This window comes from Esox lucius, chromosome 8, assembly GCF_011004845.1.
Source record: "Esox lucius isolate fEsoLuc1 chromosome 8, fEsoLuc1.pri, whole genome shotgun sequence".
Taxonomy (NCBI): domain Eukaryota; kingdom Metazoa; phylum Chordata; class Actinopteri; order Esociformes; family Esocidae; genus Esox; species Esox lucius.
Window position 1 is genome coordinate 14,640,841 of NC_047576.1, and position 18,903 is coordinate 14,659,743.

Here is an 18,903-nt window from a genome sequence, read left to right on the forward strand (position 1 = left end):
TAATTTGTGCATCAGATAGTAATGGCCACTTGTTACTGGGCTCAGATGTGCTGAAATGTAACATGACACAGTGGTTATGATGAATCACACCAGTACTCTTCGGCAGGTTTCACCCCGGAAATGCCTTGACCACAGCATAACCTTACCAGGACAACATTGCCCCAAGTCTTGCCTCATTATTTTCCATGACGTGTGAGATACAAAAACAGGCAGATGATCATTTGATGATCTAGCTTCCTGTCTAGGTCTGTTTTTTTTATGTCAAATCTGTGGAAAAATTAAAGCAGACAAAGCTGAAAGCATTTATTAACAATGCGCCATTTTTATTCACTTTAATGGTTGTACATGGAGAACGGTAATGACAATACAGTACATATCTTTAACAATTAGCATGTTAAACAAAAACAAACAAACAGAAAATACTGCCCCTCTCAAAACTGGTAAAACTGTTTGCCCTTACACCATCAACAGACACTGAGGGTTTCAAATATAAAACAAAATTAACTGAGCTTGCATATTTAATTGGACATTATTAAAAGAGTTCTGTTATGGTGTTGTGAACTATCAGTTAGCTAAAAAACAGTTTTATCACACAATATTGTATTGAATGTTTGGTAACAGATGCTAAATGTGCCCTATCCCATACAGTTACCATACTTTGGTGGGGAAAGGGTTTAACTTCTTAAAACTACAATAGCACAACTGTCTTTAGCACCAACCTCAAACAAAATAATTTTATATTAATCAGAATGATATCCAACAATGACAACAATTACCTAAGAAATAGCACCATTCAAAAGCACAATCAGAGCACCAACAGAAGAACATCCTAGTAGTTACTTCAATAGAAATCAGTTCCGTCAAAGAGAGTGGACACACTGCAAAGGCTGGTTCTGAGTGTGAGCTCAGTAGATAGAAGAGAGCCTTTACTGTACATGCAGCATTTTAGAGACTGAAGTTAACTGGTTGACCATTAAATGCCCAGTTGCAATGTCTTGCTATCAGTCAAACTCAAGGTCATGAGTCATGACCCAAGGCCAAAGGGTATGTGAAAGTTGTTGTTATCAATCCAAGGTTGGAAGTGATTCACTCAGTGATGGGTACTGTGTTTCCACTCACTGTACAATAATAGACTCCTCAAAACTACCCAAACATACAGCGCTGTGGAAAAGTATTGCTCTTTTCTCAGATTTACGCTAATTTTACATACTTTTCTTCATTTACTGTTGTCAGATGTTCATCCAAAATGTAATTTAATAAAATACACCTGAATGCACAAATAACACAAAATGTTTATGCTTTGTTAATTTGTTGGCTGAACAAAGTTATGCAATGCCTATGCAATGTGAAAAAGTGATGGCCGCCTTATACTCAATGACTGGTTGTGTCACCTTTAGATGCATTGTCTTATAGGTCCTGCCTGAATATCTATTTTGGGTTAAGGTCTGAACATTGCCTGGGCCATTCCAAAATGTAAAAGTTGTTTTTTTTCAGCCATTTTGATATAGACTTGCTTGTGTATTTTAGAATATGGTCTTGCTGCATGACCCAGGTATGCTCAGATTAATTGTTTTTTGCCAGACAAAATGGGACCCATGTCATTACAATATGACACTTTTGACTGGTCCATAGAACCTTATTTCAGGAATCTTGACGAGACCTAACAGGTGCTTCCATATGCATTTGGTAAACTTGAGTTTACTTTTTGGGTCCTGTTATGTCTGACGAAAAGAAGAAAAACACTGCATTCCACATCATTCACCACAGAGAAATGGTAATATGATATTTTGAGGATGGTTTGCTCCCTCAGCAGCTGGACAATTAATTGAAGGAACCCTGAATGTTCTATATCAAGGAATGTTTAAGGAGAAGGTTACGTCACCTGTCCCTGAAATGAAGCTGAATCCCGACTGGGTCAGGCAGCAGACAAATGAAGCTGAATCCCGGCTGGGTCAGGCAGCAGACAAATGAAGCTGAATCCCGGCTGGGTCAGGCAGCAGACCAATGAAGCTGAATCCCGGCTGGGTCAGGCAGCAGACCACTGAAGCTGAATCCCGACTGGGTCAGGCAGCAGACCAATGAAGCTGAATCCTGGCTGGGTCAGGCAGCAGACCAATGAAGCTGAATCCCGACTGGGTCAGGCAGCAGACAAATGAAACTGAATCCCGGCTGGGTCAGGCAGCAGACAAATGAAGCTGAATCCCGGCTGGGTCAGGCAGCAGACAAATGAAGCTGAATCCCGGCTGGGTCAGGCAGCAGACCAATGAAGCTGAATCCCGGCTGGGTCAGGCAGCAGACCAATGAAGCTGAATCCCGACTGGGTCAGGCAGCAGACCAATGAAGCTGAATCCCGGCTGGGTCAGGCAGCAGACCAATGAAGCTGAATCCCGACTGGGTCAGGCAGCAGACAAATGAAGCTGAATCCCGACTGGGTCAGGCAGTAGACCAATGAAGCTGAATCCCGGCTGGGTCAGGCAGCAGACCAATGAAGCTGAATCCCGGCTGGGTCAGGCAGCAGACAAATGAAGGTGAATCCCGGCTGGGTCAGGCAGCAGACAAATGAAGCTGAATCCCGACTGGGTCAGGCAGCAGACAAATGAAGCTGAATCCCGACTGGGTCAGGCAGCAGACAAATGAAGGTGAATCCCGACTGGGTCAGGCAGCAGACCAATGAAGCTGAATCCCGACTGGGTCAGGCAGCAGACAAATGAAGGTGAATCCCGACTGGGTCAGGCAGCAGACCAATGAAGCTGAATCCCGGCTGGGTCAGGCAGCAGACCAATGAAGCTGAATCCCGACTGGGTCAGGCAGCAGACCAATGAAGCTGAATCCCGGCTGGGTCAGGCAGCAGACCAATGAAGCTGAATCCCGACTGGGTCAGGCAGCAGACAAATGAAGCTGAATCCCGACTGGGTCAGGCAGTAGACCAATGAAGCTGAATCCCGGCTGGGTCAGGCAGCAGACCAATGAAGCTGAATCCCGGCTGGGTCAGGCAGCAGACAAATGAAGGTGAATCCCGGCTGGGTCAGGCAGCAGACAAATGAAGCTGAATCCCGACTGGGTCAGGCAGCAGACAAATGAAGCTGAATCCCGACTGGGTCAGGCAGCAGACAAATGAAGCTGAATCCCGACTGGGTCAGGCAGCAGACAAATGAAGGTGAATCCCGACTGGGTCAGGCAGCAGACCAATGAAGCTGAATCCCGGCTGGGTCAGGCAGCAGACAAATGAAGGTGAATCCCGACTGGGTCAGGCAGCAGACCAATGAAGCTGAATCCCGACTGGGTCAGGCAGCAGACAAATGAAGGTGAATCCCGGCTGGGTCAGGCAGCAGACAAATGAAGCTGAATCCCGACTGGGTCAGGCAGCAGACAAATGAAGGTGAATCCCGACTGGGTCAGGCAGCAGGCCCAATCAAGATTCAGGTGTGCAGCAGGTCGTTTGGGGGGGCGGATGCACTCCTTTTGAATGAGCTGAAATCGGTAATCACTCAGTCTTTTAAACCAATGATTTGTTAGCAAGGTGGAACATTTCCGATGAAGGACATGTCAGGTGTATGATCATGTGACTGTGTTCATCTTTAAGGCTTTGGCTGAAGATCAGACAACATATAGCACCTTTTTTTTAAATCATAAAATAGGGCAAATACTTTCCATGGCACCGTATCTAAAATACAGCATCCTTATGCCTTTGTGCAAATCAATACGATTTCAAACTCCTTGCAAACAGCTAAGCTTAATATTAGTAAGGACTCATATAGAGTCCATTTGAAACACAGCATTGGCCAGATAAAATAGTAGACAAAGTGAGTTGGCTAGAGCCACCAGATAACAAACACCACATTACATTGGGTAACTGATAGTAACGTATGAGGAAAATTTCATTTGTACAGTGTTGATTTTGTGTACACACAGAACGTCTGTAAATATACAGGTAAAGGTACACATGGACATAGTGTCTCAGGGTACAATTGGGCCACGTAATAAACAACAGAGAAATGTAACTAAGCTGAACAAAGTACTTTGGCCAGTCCTGTGTCCAGCATGGCAATGGTAGTAGCACCAAACACTAAGAATATACGTACATAGAAACGTAGAGGTATCCCAGCAGCCCATCTGGTCTTCACAGCACTGCCTCCACAGCTGGTACCAGTTAGGGCACTTCCAAAGTGGGGGATGAAAGCTTTCTTTCTCTCACCTTCCTCCTTCAAGCTCTCCCTTCCCTGATGTCAGCCTCCTCTACGCAGAGTTGGCTGGGCAGCTCCTCCCCCCGAAGAATGTGCAGTTCTGGCGGTCTGGTCTGGGCCTGCCGGGGGTGGCTCTGGGTCTGCTTTAGGGGTCAGTGTCCTTGGCAGGTCTTACAGCACATCTGTCTGAAGTAGGGCCGGCTGCAGAACTTAAACCTGAGCACCAGAGGGCAGTATGCCACTGTGTTCACATCTTTACACTCTGGTAGAGAAAACAAAATTCAGCTTTTTTAGAAACATTTACTTAGATGGGTATAATTCGATGAATATTAGATAATATTAGATTAGATAATGTTAATATTATAATGATATTTAGCTGGTAGGAAAATGCAGCGACAAGATATTTAATACAGAGATTAACATTGACCTTCAGGGTCACCCTCAGGGTTATCTGCAGGTAGGCTGCTGAGGTCACATTTGCTCTTGCACTGCTGCATGGCTGCCGGGCGCTGAATGTCTGGACACTCATTGGACAGCTGGCCAGTGTGTGAGAGACACTGAACAGAGCGCATTTCCTGACCCAGACCACACTTGGCAGAGCACTGAGAGGGAGACACAAAGAGAGAGAGATTATTTAATAATTATACTTACAGTGGATATAAAAAGTCTACACGGCCCTGTTAAAATGCCAGGTTCTTGTGATGTAAAAGAATGAGACACAGATAAATCATGTCAGATCTTTTTCCACCTTTAATGTGACCCATAACGTGAACAATTCAATTGAAAAACAAATGGAAATCTTTGAGAAAAAAATAAATAAAACTCACAATAACCTGGTTGCATAAGTGTTCACACCTTTAAACTAATACTTTGTTGAAGCACCTTTTGATTTTATTACAGCACTCAGTCTTTTCGAGTAGGATCCATTAGCATTGCACATCTTGACGTGCCAATATTTGCCCACTCTTCTTGGCAAAAGTGCTCCAAATCTGTTTAGATTGCGAGGACATCTCCTGTGCACTGCCCTCTTCAGATCACCCCACAGATGTTCAATTGGATTCAGGTCAGGGCTCTGACTGGGCCATTTCAAAATGTTAATCTTCTTTCAGTGAAGACATGCTTTTGTGGACTTGGATGTGTGCTTTGGGTCGTTGTCGTGCTGAAAGGTGAACTTCCTCTTCATCTTTAGTTTTCTAACGGACGCCTGAAGGTTTTGTGCCAAAATTGCCTGGTATTTGGAACTGTTCATAATTCCCTCCACCCTGACAAAGGCCCCGGTTCCAGCTGATGAAGAAAAACAGCCCCAAAGCATGATGCTGCCCCCACCATGCACTCTGGTTATGGCGTTTTCTGGGTGATGTGCAATGTTGTTTTTCCACCAAACATACCTTTTGGAATTATGGACAAAAAGTTCAACCTTGCTTTCATCAGACCATAAAACATTTTCCCACATGCTTTTGGGGGACTTTTCCGGGCTTGAATGTTTTTCTTTGTAAGAAAAGGCTTCTGTCTTGCCACCCTACCCCATTCTTATAAATAATACGGGAGTTTGTTGTCACATGTAGCACACAGCCAGTACTTGCCAGAAATTCCTGCAGTTCCTTTAATGTTGCTGTAGGCCTCTTGGAAGCCTCCCTAGCCAGTTTTCTTCTCGTCTTTTCATCAATTTTGGAGGGACGTCCAGTTCTTGGTAATGTCTCTGTTGTGCCATATTTTCTCCACTTGATGATGACTGTCTTCACTGTGTTCTATGGTATATCTAATGCTTTGGAAATTATTTTGTACCCTTCTCCTGACAGATATCTTTCAACAATGAGATCCCTCTGACGCTTTGGAAGCTCTCTGCGGAACATGGCTTTTGCTCTGAGATGCAACTGAGAAAATGTCAGGAAAATCCTACTAGAACAGCTGAACTTTATTTGTGATTAATCAGAGTCACTTTAAACGATGGCAGGTGTGTAATGATTTCTATTTAACATGAGTTTTGAATATGATTGGTTAATTCTGAACACAGACACATTCCCAGATATGAGAGGGTGTGCACACTTATGCAACCAGGTTATTGTAAGGTTTTTATTTTTCATTTCCCCCCTGTACTCTGCTGGCAATACTCGGCCCTCATTCAAGGTGGGTGCAGTTGGTGGGAGTGCCTTTGGTTGATGCTTGGCAATGCGGGTGGATTGATTGATTTCCTGCCTGTTGGGCCCTGTCCGGGGCCTCCCCCAGATAGGGCCACAGTGTCACTGGACCCCTCTGTCTCAGCCCCAAAGTCTTACACTGCTCTATTATTGGCTGGGTGGAGTAGGGTCAGTTCTCCTTCTCCACTATAAATCCTTGTAGATACAAGAATTGCATTTTATAAATGTTCCCTGTCTCCTGCCGTTTTAAACTTAGGATGACATGAGGTCCTGGCCCACACCTGAGGAGTACCTGGCTTGAAAGACCCGTTGCTGTCCCTGTCCAAAGTCCTCCTGGTTTTGTTGCAGATCAAGACGATACCTGGCGATTTCAGCTGCCACTGTGCTGACACCTCCCCCTCCCCCGTGTTGTCCCTGTCCTTGTCCCTCTGGTCATGCTTCCAACATGGACTAAATTTAAATAGACTGTGGACTCAGCCCACATGCATTTATTAATTATTACAATTTGTACTCTTAATATGTCCACCTGGCACAGCCAGAAGATGACTGGTCACCCCTCTGAGCCTGGGTCCTCTCTAGGTTTCTTCCTAAATTTCAGCCTTCTTAGGGAGTTTTTCCTAGCCACTTAAATTCAACACTACTGTTGTTTGCTCCTTGGGGTTTAATAACTGATCAATGTATCAATAACTGATCAATGCAACATCATCCAACATCATTGTCAAATATCGTACACGAATACTGGAATAGTGAGGAGCAGTCAGCTGGATTCACTACCATGGATAAAACAGCGGGGAGGGGTAGATAAACACTATGAGTGATGAACCCCCAAATGCGCAACCCATCTTTGTAAAATTGAAAAGGCAACAAACGAATCAAATGAAGATCTCATAGGTACAAGGGTCTGTAGAGGAGAGCAGTTGTCAGTAGAGAGCAGAGCCTGTGTTAGCCACAAGCCGACCCTCAACCTTACCTCTCCCCAGGGCCCTGTGAGCCACATGGGGGGTGGGCAGCGCTGCAGGTTACAGCGCACTCTGGAGGTGGGACGCGTGTGCTTGGGACACTGGGATTCTGGGAGAGTGTCCCCATTCTCTCCACTCTTACACAGAAGAAAACGGTGCCTGAACCCTGGACCACAGCTGGGATTACACTGGGTAGATGAGCCGAAAGAGACAGAGAGACAAAAATAAAGAGAGAGATGAGTGAGATGAGTTCCAACCTTAGAGCACACTAAAGATCATTCAACATCCAACCAGCAGGTGGCACTGACAACACACAAAAATGTCACAGTGGTACAGAAAGTGTTGAGAGAAGAAACGTCTCTTATAAACTCTCTAGATTGTACTTGTTAAATTCAACACAAACAGATGTTGGGCGAGCTTGCAGGGGTATCTTCAGCGTACCTCAGACCAGTTTAGGGCCAACCACTCTGGGGGGCAGGTGTGGTTGCTGCAGGGCTCAGTGAGGGGGGGTCTTGGGGAGGTACAGGCCCCGTTATCCTGCACCTTCTCCTCTGTAGGAGATATCTTCCGTTTACACAGCACGTCTCTGGTCCTCAGACCCCCGTTACAGCTGCGACTGCACTCGGACCACTCCCCAGACCACCAGCTAGCGAACACAGACGGACAGGGCCCTCACACACGGTACACTGATACAAACACGACCGGCAGACATTCCGGCAGTGGACGCCGTTCTCAGGGCCCACACACACACACAAAGACACACACACACACAGAGGAGCTTCACACAGCTGGTCAGTCACCTTGGAGAGCACGGCTCAGAGTTGCAGGCTCGTTTCTTGTCTTTCGGTTTGCTCTTCTTGTCACAGAAGTGGTTGTAGACCACGGAGTGATCTGACTGCTTCTTACAAACTACCTGTTGTGTCTGGGTGCCTGGCAGAGAGAGGGAGCACAGAACACATTTGGAACCACAGTCACAACTCGTTCGTCATCCATCTGGTTTGCCTCTGTACCCTTTACAGGGTAAAACAAGCCCTCCTCCGTACACTTGTTTTGCGTACAGAGATTTTCAACTCTTATCAGTTCTTATCCGAGCTCTTATCCAAGTTTCACTCTGGATCATTGACCAGCAATAGAAAAAATGCAAAATAAATTAAGTGTGAGCATTTATGTGTGTGTAAGAAAGTTGGATTCAGATTCAACCCCACAGTACCTCTGTTCATAGAAATGATACATGTTTCCCCAGGGTCAGTGTAATTTTAGGGAAAATCTGATACTAGCAGGGGATTTGTCAGTGTTCTTCAAGTACCAGTTGATCTGTGAAATACTATGAACAACTGAGAGGTATGTATTGTGCACGGGGCACTGGGTATACTACATAGGGTCAATGAAATATGCATAAATAGACACATTTATTGTTCAGTTAAAGCCCACAAGAAACAGAAGTAGGGCAATTTGTGTCTGAGCGGATGACTGTTTTTCTAACCAAAAATCTAATAATAAATAATATAATAAATAGATACATAATAATTCTAAAAACTAAAAACTATTCTTAATCGTAAACAATGAATAAGCAGTGATGAATGACAGAGCCAGTAATGATGGTACCCCCAGCACATAGCACAGAGCAGCGAGACCAGGATGTGTAGTGCCAGGCATATCCACTCAGAGGGTCTCTGCTCACTGGAGGGTTGAAGCGATAGTGGATCCCTGGATTTTCCTCCCTAACCAGCACCTACAAACACACACATTCATACACACATCTTTCAGGCACCCGGTGTTAATACACATAGTACAAAACATTTCTGTAGCACTGAAACACACAGGCACCCAGCTACGCCGTTACCATGACGACGAGGGTCATATTGGTGGGTCCCAAGGCTTCCAGGGTCTCAGGGTCATCAGTGGGTCGGCGGTAGTGGAAGGTGGTCCCTGCAATGTCAAACCTGCGAGGTGTGTCAATGGTCAGCTTCCCATTGATGAAGTACTGGTCACCTTTACTCTTCAGCACTACACAAAAGGAGCAAAAAGAGCAATGCCGGAATGCAAATTTATGATCCGAGGACAAAAGTAGGTGTCACTTAAAAGTATGGTATAATAACAACATTAGAGACGTGATGATTTATGTTTTGAGTCTGAATGCAACATATGAGAAGTGAATACTCACCTAGATAATTAAGGGAGACGTTAAGCTCCTGTATATGAATGAACACTGATCCTTTGGGGATTTTCACCACCTCTTCATAACCTGGGATCCCAAACACACACACACACACAAGATAGAAAGAAAGGCAAAGTGAAGGTTTTAGTCACCAACATACTGGAGAGAAAATGATGTAGTAGTTTTTTACTCTGTGGGACCAATGGAATAAGCAGAGCCTTCGGATTCCAACTAAATTCCTGGGCACCGTTCAGCTGCTAGAGTACAGTAACTATGTTTAAAGCCAGGCTGTGCTGTCCAGCCAGCCACCACAGGCCTGTAAATGACTTCAGCCTCACAAAATAAGAATAAATAATGTAATAATCTATTCCAACGGTCTGACCACTGAGGAAAGGAGAGGCTTGGCTTTTGACCCCTCCTCTGGAGCAGCAGTCGGTGCTGTGAGTCATTTCAGTAACCCAGATCTGTACTTGTGGTTCCTGGCGGCCGGTGGGAGAGGTTTTTCTGTTAACAATCATGGGCCTGTGCCGTCAGCAGAGAGCCAAAGAGCAATAAACCCCCCAGCCTTAACCCCTCAGTAACCTTTCACCACTGCCAGAGTTACGGGGCCCACAGAGACAGCGACTGACAGGGAAATAGAGGTGGCCCCAATAACTGAGGTGTGAGTGCATCCATCCCAACAGTAGGGAGGAGTAACTATTGAAAGTCGACGGTTTGAATCCCGGTTTGAATCCCTAGATAGAACAGTGAGCCCTCTGCTCCGCTGTTGGTTAGCGCTTTCACAACAAACCATATTTAAATCCTCCTGGGAGTGAGGACTGGTCTGCGCCTCTGAGACAAGAAAAAAACCCTGCAGACATGACTGAGCACTCCGTGGCTCGTAAATCAACCGGGTCCCAGAATAGACACGGCGGGCGGGCGGGCGGGCGGGCTGCAGGCCCAGACTGAGCTGACCACTGTGGTCGCTGCCACCAAGCCAAAGCCACCCCAGGAGGGTGTGTCCACCCTGAAGGTTTCAGAGAACCTAGAATAGACCACATCAGCTCCAAATGCCCAGCGCTACCAAAACCCTCACCTACAACTGTCTGCCACGTGCCCCCTGTCCCCAGACAGGCATGAAAGAAACCGACACACACATGTTCTCACTCTTTCCACACCATAGAAACGCCCAGGGGACAGATACGGTCGCCAATCTCCTCACTGCCTCTCGTAGAATTAGCCTAGGCATAAGCTATTGTTTGTATGTGTATTTGACACTATGTTGAGGTAAATATCAGAGTATTATGCTGGTATGAATGTAAACGTAATAATATTTAGAATGTATACGTATGATGTACAGCTCTGGAAAAAAATGACATGAACACACAGCTCCGGAGAAAAAAATTAAGAGACCACTGCTCCTTTTCCTTCCTTTACAAAGTAACGTTTTGAGTGAGGAACAGAAGCGTTCAATCTGCAGTGGTCTCCTAATTTTAACCCTTCTGTTCTTCACTCCAAACCTTCCTTTTTGACTTTTTTGGAAAGGAAAGAAAAAGTTGCAGTGGTCACCGACACTGTGTTCATGTCATTTCAGCTAAACGCAACCACTACCACCACATATTTCTGTTTGCTAGCTCTGCTGCCATCTTTGACAAAAGTGAAAGATGGTAGCATATAGCAATTATCTTCTAAATGTTACATACTGAAAAAGCCAAACTGTTGATGGATTTGACCAGTATTCACTTGGTTGGATCAGATGTTTTGACTGTGCACCAATGACAGCCTCCTTCAATCCACCAATGTCTTGACTTTACAGCATCTATAGGCTGAGCCAGTCTCAAGCCTTCAACAATGTCTTGGGTTTTTGGGGAGGAAGTGACTAACTCATTGTTTCTGGCGTAATCTGTGGACCTGGCTGGGCTGTATCACTTTTCCCCTGACACGTTTCCAACAAATTAATCACAAACCATTAATCAGGGCCAAAGTGTTTAGACTGAAATAGGTAACTAAATAGGAGGCCATTCTACACCAAGGGAGGGAAGGAGATTGGCAAGACAAGGTTGGGGTACTGGAGATATTAGACAGATGATCGGCATTAACTGTATGCAGATCATGCAAGAAGAGAGCTTGCATGTGAACAGATAATTATACATTACTTTAAATGTCTGAGGTCTCCTAACTCACATCTCAAGGCCGCAGTCCAACACATATTTAGCTTGTGTCAGAATCCAAAAGCACAAATGCATGCACACATTGTTTGAATCTCCATAAAACAATTGGTTTACATAATCTCTCTCGATGGATGCATTGCTCAGACATAACTAACCAGCATTCTCAGAAACGTTGCTTGAGCTCCCTGGTCCAAAACACGGCCCCATCTTCTTCAACGTTCTATTTGCGCTTTTCATTTCTATTCCCTAACCTAAATGAGAGGTATGTGCTATTGGCCTGTTCTAGATGAGCTGTTGGAGGGAGCAGAGAGAGAGTCAGGACACAGAAACGCGGCAATCAGGTTTTTAGGGGGAGACATCATTTTTCTGCCAAGGTTTGTGCTAGAAACAGAACAGTCTCCCCAGTGTCTGTGGGGCTATGCCTGCCCTGAATGAGGAGCTGACCACTACCCCAGGCCTGGACTCCATGAACCCCCCACCCACCCCCCCACTCCACACTCAGACAATTAATGATACCTGCTGCCACTGCGCTACCCCTAATGAGACGGAGCCACACACACACACACTGTACAGTATCTTTTGCCTGGCTAGCCAGACTCTTGGCTGTGGCAGAACATTACGCCACGCCCTCCGATGATAGTTTCATCCCTTTAAAGAGTCTGGACCTGACAACCTCCCGATCCATTAACAAACACATTCGTGGACGCTTGATGGATTACAGAAACCACTGAGTTGGGTCAGAGCCAGAACACACGTGGGTAAAGCAGAACTTTGAAAATATGCCAGTGACTTTGGCTAGGGATGATCGGGTCGCTTTTTTCAATAACGCGCTTCATTTTGACGTCACCTCAAACGACGGCAGTCTCAGCTTGAGGTATGTAGCCAATGATAGAGCAGTGGAAAAATTCTGTTTAAGTCATGAGGCAAATATATCTCAGTAGTATTCTGGTAAAAAGGCTTCTGCTCTGCAAATCATATGGTACCTCCTTCAGGCAGGGAGTCATTGAAAACACCCTCAATGGTCTCACAGTTGCTCCCGTCACCCCCGCAGATCCGGCAGCGGTCCTCGCGCACATCCGAGCCCAGGATCCGGTCACAGCCCACATGCTGTAGAGACACAGACAGGACACAGGTCAGAGGGACACAGCCACTCGCCTCCAAGGATACTGATTGTAATGTTTGCCGGGTGTTCGGCGACTCTAATAACATGGGATGACCACATCGTAACCTCCCTCCACCGATAGAACACCTCCCTCAAACACCACCTGTGTGACCAACAGACGCCTCACGCTGAAGCAAACACAAAGGTTGGTCCAAATTGAACTGTGCACAGTAACTCTAACAAGTGAGTGGATGGATGAAGTAACCCGGGACACTTGGAACCTTGTTGACCCAGGCAGCTCTAGGTTCCATTAACAACCAATGTGGAATCCATTTCCCCTCAGTAATGCCAGGACAGACAGGCTGAGCCCCAGACTGGGCTCTGAGACCATCCCCTGGTGTGCCTGGGCCGGGCCGGGCAGTCTGCGCGTGTTTGAAACATGTGTTCTCTGAGCCGCCACTAAACGCCATGTGTTTCCAAGCCCACGTCTCTTTTCTTACTCCACACTGTCTCTCACTCCCTCTCTCACCCTCTTGTATCTCTGTCACTGCTCGGTCTCTCTCTGATCCCTCCCTCTCTCACTCACTCGCTCTCTCTCTCTCTCTGTTTCTCTCTCTGTCTCTCTCTCTGTCTCTCTCTGATCCCTCCCTCTCTCACTCACTCGCTCTCTCTCTCTCTCTGTCTCTCTCTCTCTGTTTCTCTCTGTCTCTCTCTCTGTCTCTCTCTCTGTCTCTCTCTGATCCCTCCCTCTCTATGCTCCCTTTCTTGTCTGAAATCAAACCCTCGCTCTAAGGATCCTAACCATGTTTACTTCCATTTTCTCCTCAATGTTTTTGTTGTATTTGCGTCATAGGGGGAGTGGGTGAAAGACACAGAGATGACTCCAGTGTTTCCTCTTCACCTGTCTCCCTTTGATTCCAAAGCCTTAAAATAACCAATAAGAAATAAGTGAGAGCGAGTGTCCACTCTGCTTAAAATTCTAAATTCTAACTAAACAGAGCGAGAGGGGGGGGCTGCTGTGAATGTGTGTAGCAGCCAGCAGTGAAGACAGCTGAGCTGGAGGGTCATTGAGTTCCTGCTGCACACAGAACAGAGCAACACAGAAAGCAGGAGAAGAAAAGAGAGGACAGGAGTGGAGAGGAAAGAAAAAGAGGAAAGGAGTGGAGGGTTGATAAAAAATGCTCCTCTCTCTGAGTCTGGACGAGGCCTCCCTCTCAGAGGCTCCCTCTTGCACCTCCTTACAGTGCCCAGGCCCTGAAACGGCTCCAAACAAAGCACAAGAGCATGAGAGAGATGGCCGTTCAACTGCCTAATGAAATCCAGCTCTGCTTCCCCGGAAAACCGCAAAACAACAATTCAGATGTTTTGTGGTTTGGTGTCATTCGCTGCAGTGAGAGAATTTTGTTTATTCATCCCTATTCCCGGTCCAAAGGCTGTCTGCTTATTGACAGCCTCATCTAAAAGCAACAGGACAGGGAAATAATCGGCATAGTTTGTGTAGCAGTGAGAGCTACCATCTGAAAGGCAAAACTCTGCATTCAACAGGTGGACCAAATGTAGGAGAATGATAAAAAGTAACGGCCAAAACAACAGAAAGGCCCAGGCATAGATTCTACAAGTTGTCTGGAACTCTATTTGGACAGATGCAAGGCTTTTTCTTCCAAGAGAAATTAAATAATTTTGTGTTGTTGCTGGTGGAAAACGCAATTAAAACAGCGCTCTCGAATGTTTCCTAATTGTTCGTTTGGGTTGAGATTTGTTGAATGAGACGGCTACGTTATGAAACCTCAGCAAGCGCAGGAGTCTTTGTCACTGAAGTTCCTGTCAAACATTCCCCATCAATCAACCCTATTTCAAAGTCACCATAAAATGTTGTTCTAGCCATGGTAGAGAATTGAATGGGCGACTGGGCCTGAAAATAATGGAAGGTTAACGTCACATCTTTGTGGAAGCATCTGGCTTCAATATACATTATATCACTCATTTACTAAAGTGTTTTCACTATTTTAGCAGTAACCTTTAAATGAGAGTCTCACCTTGCACTCTCCATTCACACAGACATCCAGAGAGTCGTCTCGACATGGAGTCCCGTCCACCACTGCCGGAGCTCGCTCTGTGTAGAAGTTATATCCCTCAGCCAGACAGTTCAGAGAGCAGGACTTCACTCCACCTAGACACAAAGGTGACACAACGAGGAACAATAGTTCAATATAGGTAAATACTAACAAATCCCTCATTCCAGTTACAGTCCGAACACTCAATCTTGCGTCTGTCAGTCTTGAAAAAATTCCAGGTGTGCAAGAACTTGACGATATAATTTTGGACAAAACCATTACAGTTTTTACTTTATTTAAATTAACAGACTATTGATTTCCATGGCTGTGCAAAATACTCTGAAGTAAACATCAACATCCGAATATCCGGATTCAGAGCTGCTTTTAGAATGAGGTGACCAGAGTAGCAGGGCCCCTGTGGGATCACATAGATGGCTTTGTGTTTTGAGGAAGGGAAATACCAGCAAAAAAGTCATTTTGAGGATAGTAAAAGCTGTAGGCTACTTTTCATTAGGTGTTACAGAATACTCTTGGTAAACAACAGCACAGAGTAGCAGCTGTCTAAAGTATCCCATCTGCTGCCGCAAGCAGAGAGAAAAACACCAGACTCTGTTTTTTTTACGGCACACACGCTGATTTTCACACCATCTCGATTGCTGAAACACATTTCAGCAATGCAATGGTGTGGTGCTCTGCCGCGCGAGTTAACACCATTACACAACGCTAATATGAGCACAAAAACAAATTGCTTTTTGAAGCACTTACAGCAGTCAGGTCTGATGTCTCTAGTTGGGCTTAGGGACAGCACAATTACTCCAGCCATTCCCCTTCATTACAGAAAAGCACTGCGGCCTGCTCTAATGTCTGATGGCTACACATGGTGTTTTAATGGCCATTTGGGGTTTCTGTTCATTTAATGGGAATTCTGGGATTTCTGTTCGCGGTACTTTCTCTCCCAGCTATAAGAACACAGATGGAGAGAATAGGAGGTGGTGGAGGTGTTCTATAGGAGGGAGGAGCACAGTTTGGTTTGCTAACATCAAAAGAACAAGCAGCTGAATGTTATTAGCCAATCCCACCAACACACACACCCTTTGTCCCCTCAACTTGCTTTGTGTCACTCCGCCACCACCTGAGGTCTGGGAATGATCAGGGCAGTGGGTTCTGAGGCTTTAGGTCTTGCTATTAACACGGTGGGGTCAAAAGCTCACAACAAAAAAACAGAGGGAGTTAACAGCAAAAGTGCATCTCTCAGCAAATTCCCCGGGACACTGGAACATTGTAATCCTGTAGACTAGCACAAAAATGAACAGGGGATAGGATGGGGGGGGGAGTGGGAGGGAGAGAGGCTGGCACAGGGTGTTTTTTTGAACTGACAGGTGCTCTCATTTATTCCATGTTATGGAGCATGCCGGCAACCACAATGGCTGACAAGGCCTATCAATGTCTCAGTACCAAAACTCCAGCACACCTGCTCCATGGGTTACCCTACACACACACACACACACACACAGACACACACATAATAAAATGAAATGGGACACAACCACACCTATGGACTATCCATCTTTATGTACTACTACTGACTTTAGTCAGTTCAGTATCCTTGGTTTAACCTGGCCAGGCTCTGGTCATGTGAGAGCACTAATCCCCAGGCAGCCAGGCTGCACAATGGTACCAGCTGACAGCCAGGATCAAGAGCAGGAAGTAAACTTTCCACTGGGCCTCCCAGGAAGTGTCCTTCTCAACCAGGGTGTCATAGCCACCACAGTCCCACCCAACTTTCTGTACTGTAACCCCCACGCCCCTCGGGCTGGGAAAGCAGTCGTGCACAAACATATCACTTTATTGGCCGTGACATATCACCTAATACTCCCACTTGCTGCTCACTAGCCAAGTATACCAATTCCCAACTAGTTCCAGTTTTTATAAAGTTGTTAAATTCACTTTGGGCTATTTGTTTGTGCTGGCACCGCAGGCAAAGGTACTGTATGTGCTGCTTGAAAGGCTAGCGGACCATAAAGCGGTGGAATGATGGAAAACTCTAACTCCCATGGTGCTGTGCTTTGGCAGGGCTGCCTCCAGTCTGAAGAGGGGTTTGGAGGATGGATGGATAGATGGAGGCTGACTGACTGGGGGGGCCTGCTGGATGAAGGCTGCCTGTGAAGGTTGCTGGACCAAGTACAGCAACGCAGACAACCCATACCTTTGAAAAAAGAAATACGGCCTCTAAAACACTGCACACTTTTTTTATGAACTGTCCTTGGCTGCCTGACGGTCTGCTGAAGGTGTCTTAGTGCAGGACGGAGAGATAGAGACGGAGAGAGGGAAATAGTGGAGCAAGAGAGCAAAACAGCAAGGGGGGAAGGAGAGCAGAACAGAGGGGGTAAAGGGGGAATGGAGGTGGAAGGTGAGTGAAACGGGTTTGGGATGTGGCCCTAACGCAGGGCAGGCCGCGGCACAACCTATATTTTAACAGCTGCAAGGGATTTCCATTGTAAAATCAGCTGACTTGATGAAAGGAGCACTTGTTGCGGAGAGCTGGAGAGGGCCCCTCTGTAAGCCATTATGTTATTGGACTGGGAGATTAAAGGTAGTTATGTCGTCGAAAGTATTTATCTTTCGCGTCCAGTGCTGCGCTCATCAAGCACAGGAATTCTAGCTGGGGATTCTGGGAGAAGACTTTCCAGGGCCAGCATATGGGAGCCAGACAGGAGATTGTCTACAGCTTTCCCCTCTCCCCTCCTCTTCTCCTATTTTGTGCGCTCCCCTCTTCTGGGCCCACGTTATGGCAGCACTTCCCTGCTCAGCTTTCTCTATGTGCTGCAGCAGTCTTCTCTCCCTGTAAACTCACAGGCAGGTGTCTGCTCTATCATTAACCTTCTCCATATCTACAGAATTTCTTTGCCAGAAATTACAGCAGAGACACACTTTAGATACCCCTGTAAGGATGTTAACACAGTGTGCTATGTTAACACAGTGTGCTATGTTAACACAGTGTGCTATGTGTGGGGTAGATATACACACAGCCCCCCCCCCCCCACACACACACACACACACACACACACAGCACACACACACAGTACGCACCTCCCCTGTAGGGTTTCCAGCTGTAAAATTTTCCCCGGAAAGGAACAGTGTCAAACTCAGCGCACTGAATCTCCCGAAAATCCCGAGAGCCTGCAGAGCACTCCTGAGACAGACACAGATGGGGACATAGAACGGTGTTAGAGACCCACTGTGTTCCCTCCCATTTCCACTCAGAGACCCACTGTGTTCCCTCCCATTTCCACTCAGAGACCCACTGTGTTCCCTCCCGTATCCACTCAGAAACCCTCTGTGTTCCCTCCCATTTCCACTCAGAAACCCTCTGTGTTCCCTCCCGTTTCCACTCAGAAACCCTCTGTGTTCCCTCCCATTTCCACTCAGAGACCCACTGTGTTCCCTCCCATTTCCACTCAGAGACCCTCTGTATTCCCTCCCGTATCCACTCAGAGACCCACTGTGTTCCCTCCCATTTCCACTCAGAGACCTAGTGTATTCCCTCCCATTTCCACTCAGAGACCTAGTGTATTCCCTCCCGTTTCCACACTGAAGCCCACTGTGTTCCCTCCCGTTTCCACTCAGAAACCCTCTGTATTCCCTCCCGTATCCACTCAGAGACCTAGTGTACTCCCTCCCGTTTCCACACTGAAGCCCACTGTATTCCCTCCCGTTTCCACTCAGAGACCCAATGTATTCCCTCCCCTGTTTTGATTCAGAGACCCACTGTTTTTTTGCCTCCTCTTTCTACAAATGTATTCCCTTACGTTTCTTAAGGACCCAATCTATTCCTTTCCGTTTCACTCGCTGCCAGCAGTCATTTAAATATTTTGGTTTAATTTAGTTATTTAGTAGAGGCCCTTACTACAAAATAGTTGTTTGTACTGGTTGCCGTGCTGCAACCCTAAATCCAACCCTAACATTAGATTATACCCTTTGCCCTAAACCTAACCCCTTTTTCAATGTCACTCATTCAAGGTTCAAATGTAAATGTTTTACTATACTTGAGGGGTGTTTGTTATCCACAAGTGAAACAAAATCATTACACACACACACACAAGCTTGAATTCCTATGGAAGTGAGGACAGATTACTTGTTTTCACCTTAAAATATCCA

At 46.2% G+C, this 18,903-nt stretch overlaps 1 protein-coding gene across 1 annotated transcript in view; it reads right to left on the reverse strand.

The window, feature by feature from the left end:
• Positions 1-300: 300 nt before the first annotated feature.
• Positions 301-18,903, reverse strand: part of adamts10 (ADAM metallopeptidase with thrombospondin type 1 motif, 10) — a 45,073-nt gene continuing 26,470 nt past the window's right edge. The window contains exons 15-25 of the mRNA XM_013134896.4: positions 17,836-17,938; positions 14,728-14,861; positions 12,573-12,696; positions 9,446-9,526; positions 9,125-9,288; positions 8,887-9,013; positions 8,082-8,211; positions 7,723-7,927; positions 7,293-7,469; positions 4,612-4,786; positions 301-4,446 (exon numbers count right to left, since the gene is read on the reverse strand). Coding sequence (XP_012990350.2) covers positions 4,337-4,446; positions 4,612-4,786; positions 7,293-7,469; positions 7,723-7,927; positions 8,082-8,211; positions 8,887-9,013; positions 9,125-9,288; positions 9,446-9,526; positions 12,573-12,696; positions 14,728-14,861; positions 17,836-17,938 — 1,530 coding nt within the window. The 3' untranslated portion in view covers positions 301-4,336. The remainder of the gene's footprint in view (positions 4,447-4,611; positions 4,787-7,292; positions 7,470-7,722; positions 7,928-8,081; positions 8,212-8,886; positions 9,014-9,124; positions 9,289-9,445; positions 9,527-12,572; positions 12,697-14,727; positions 14,862-17,835; positions 17,939-18,903) is intronic.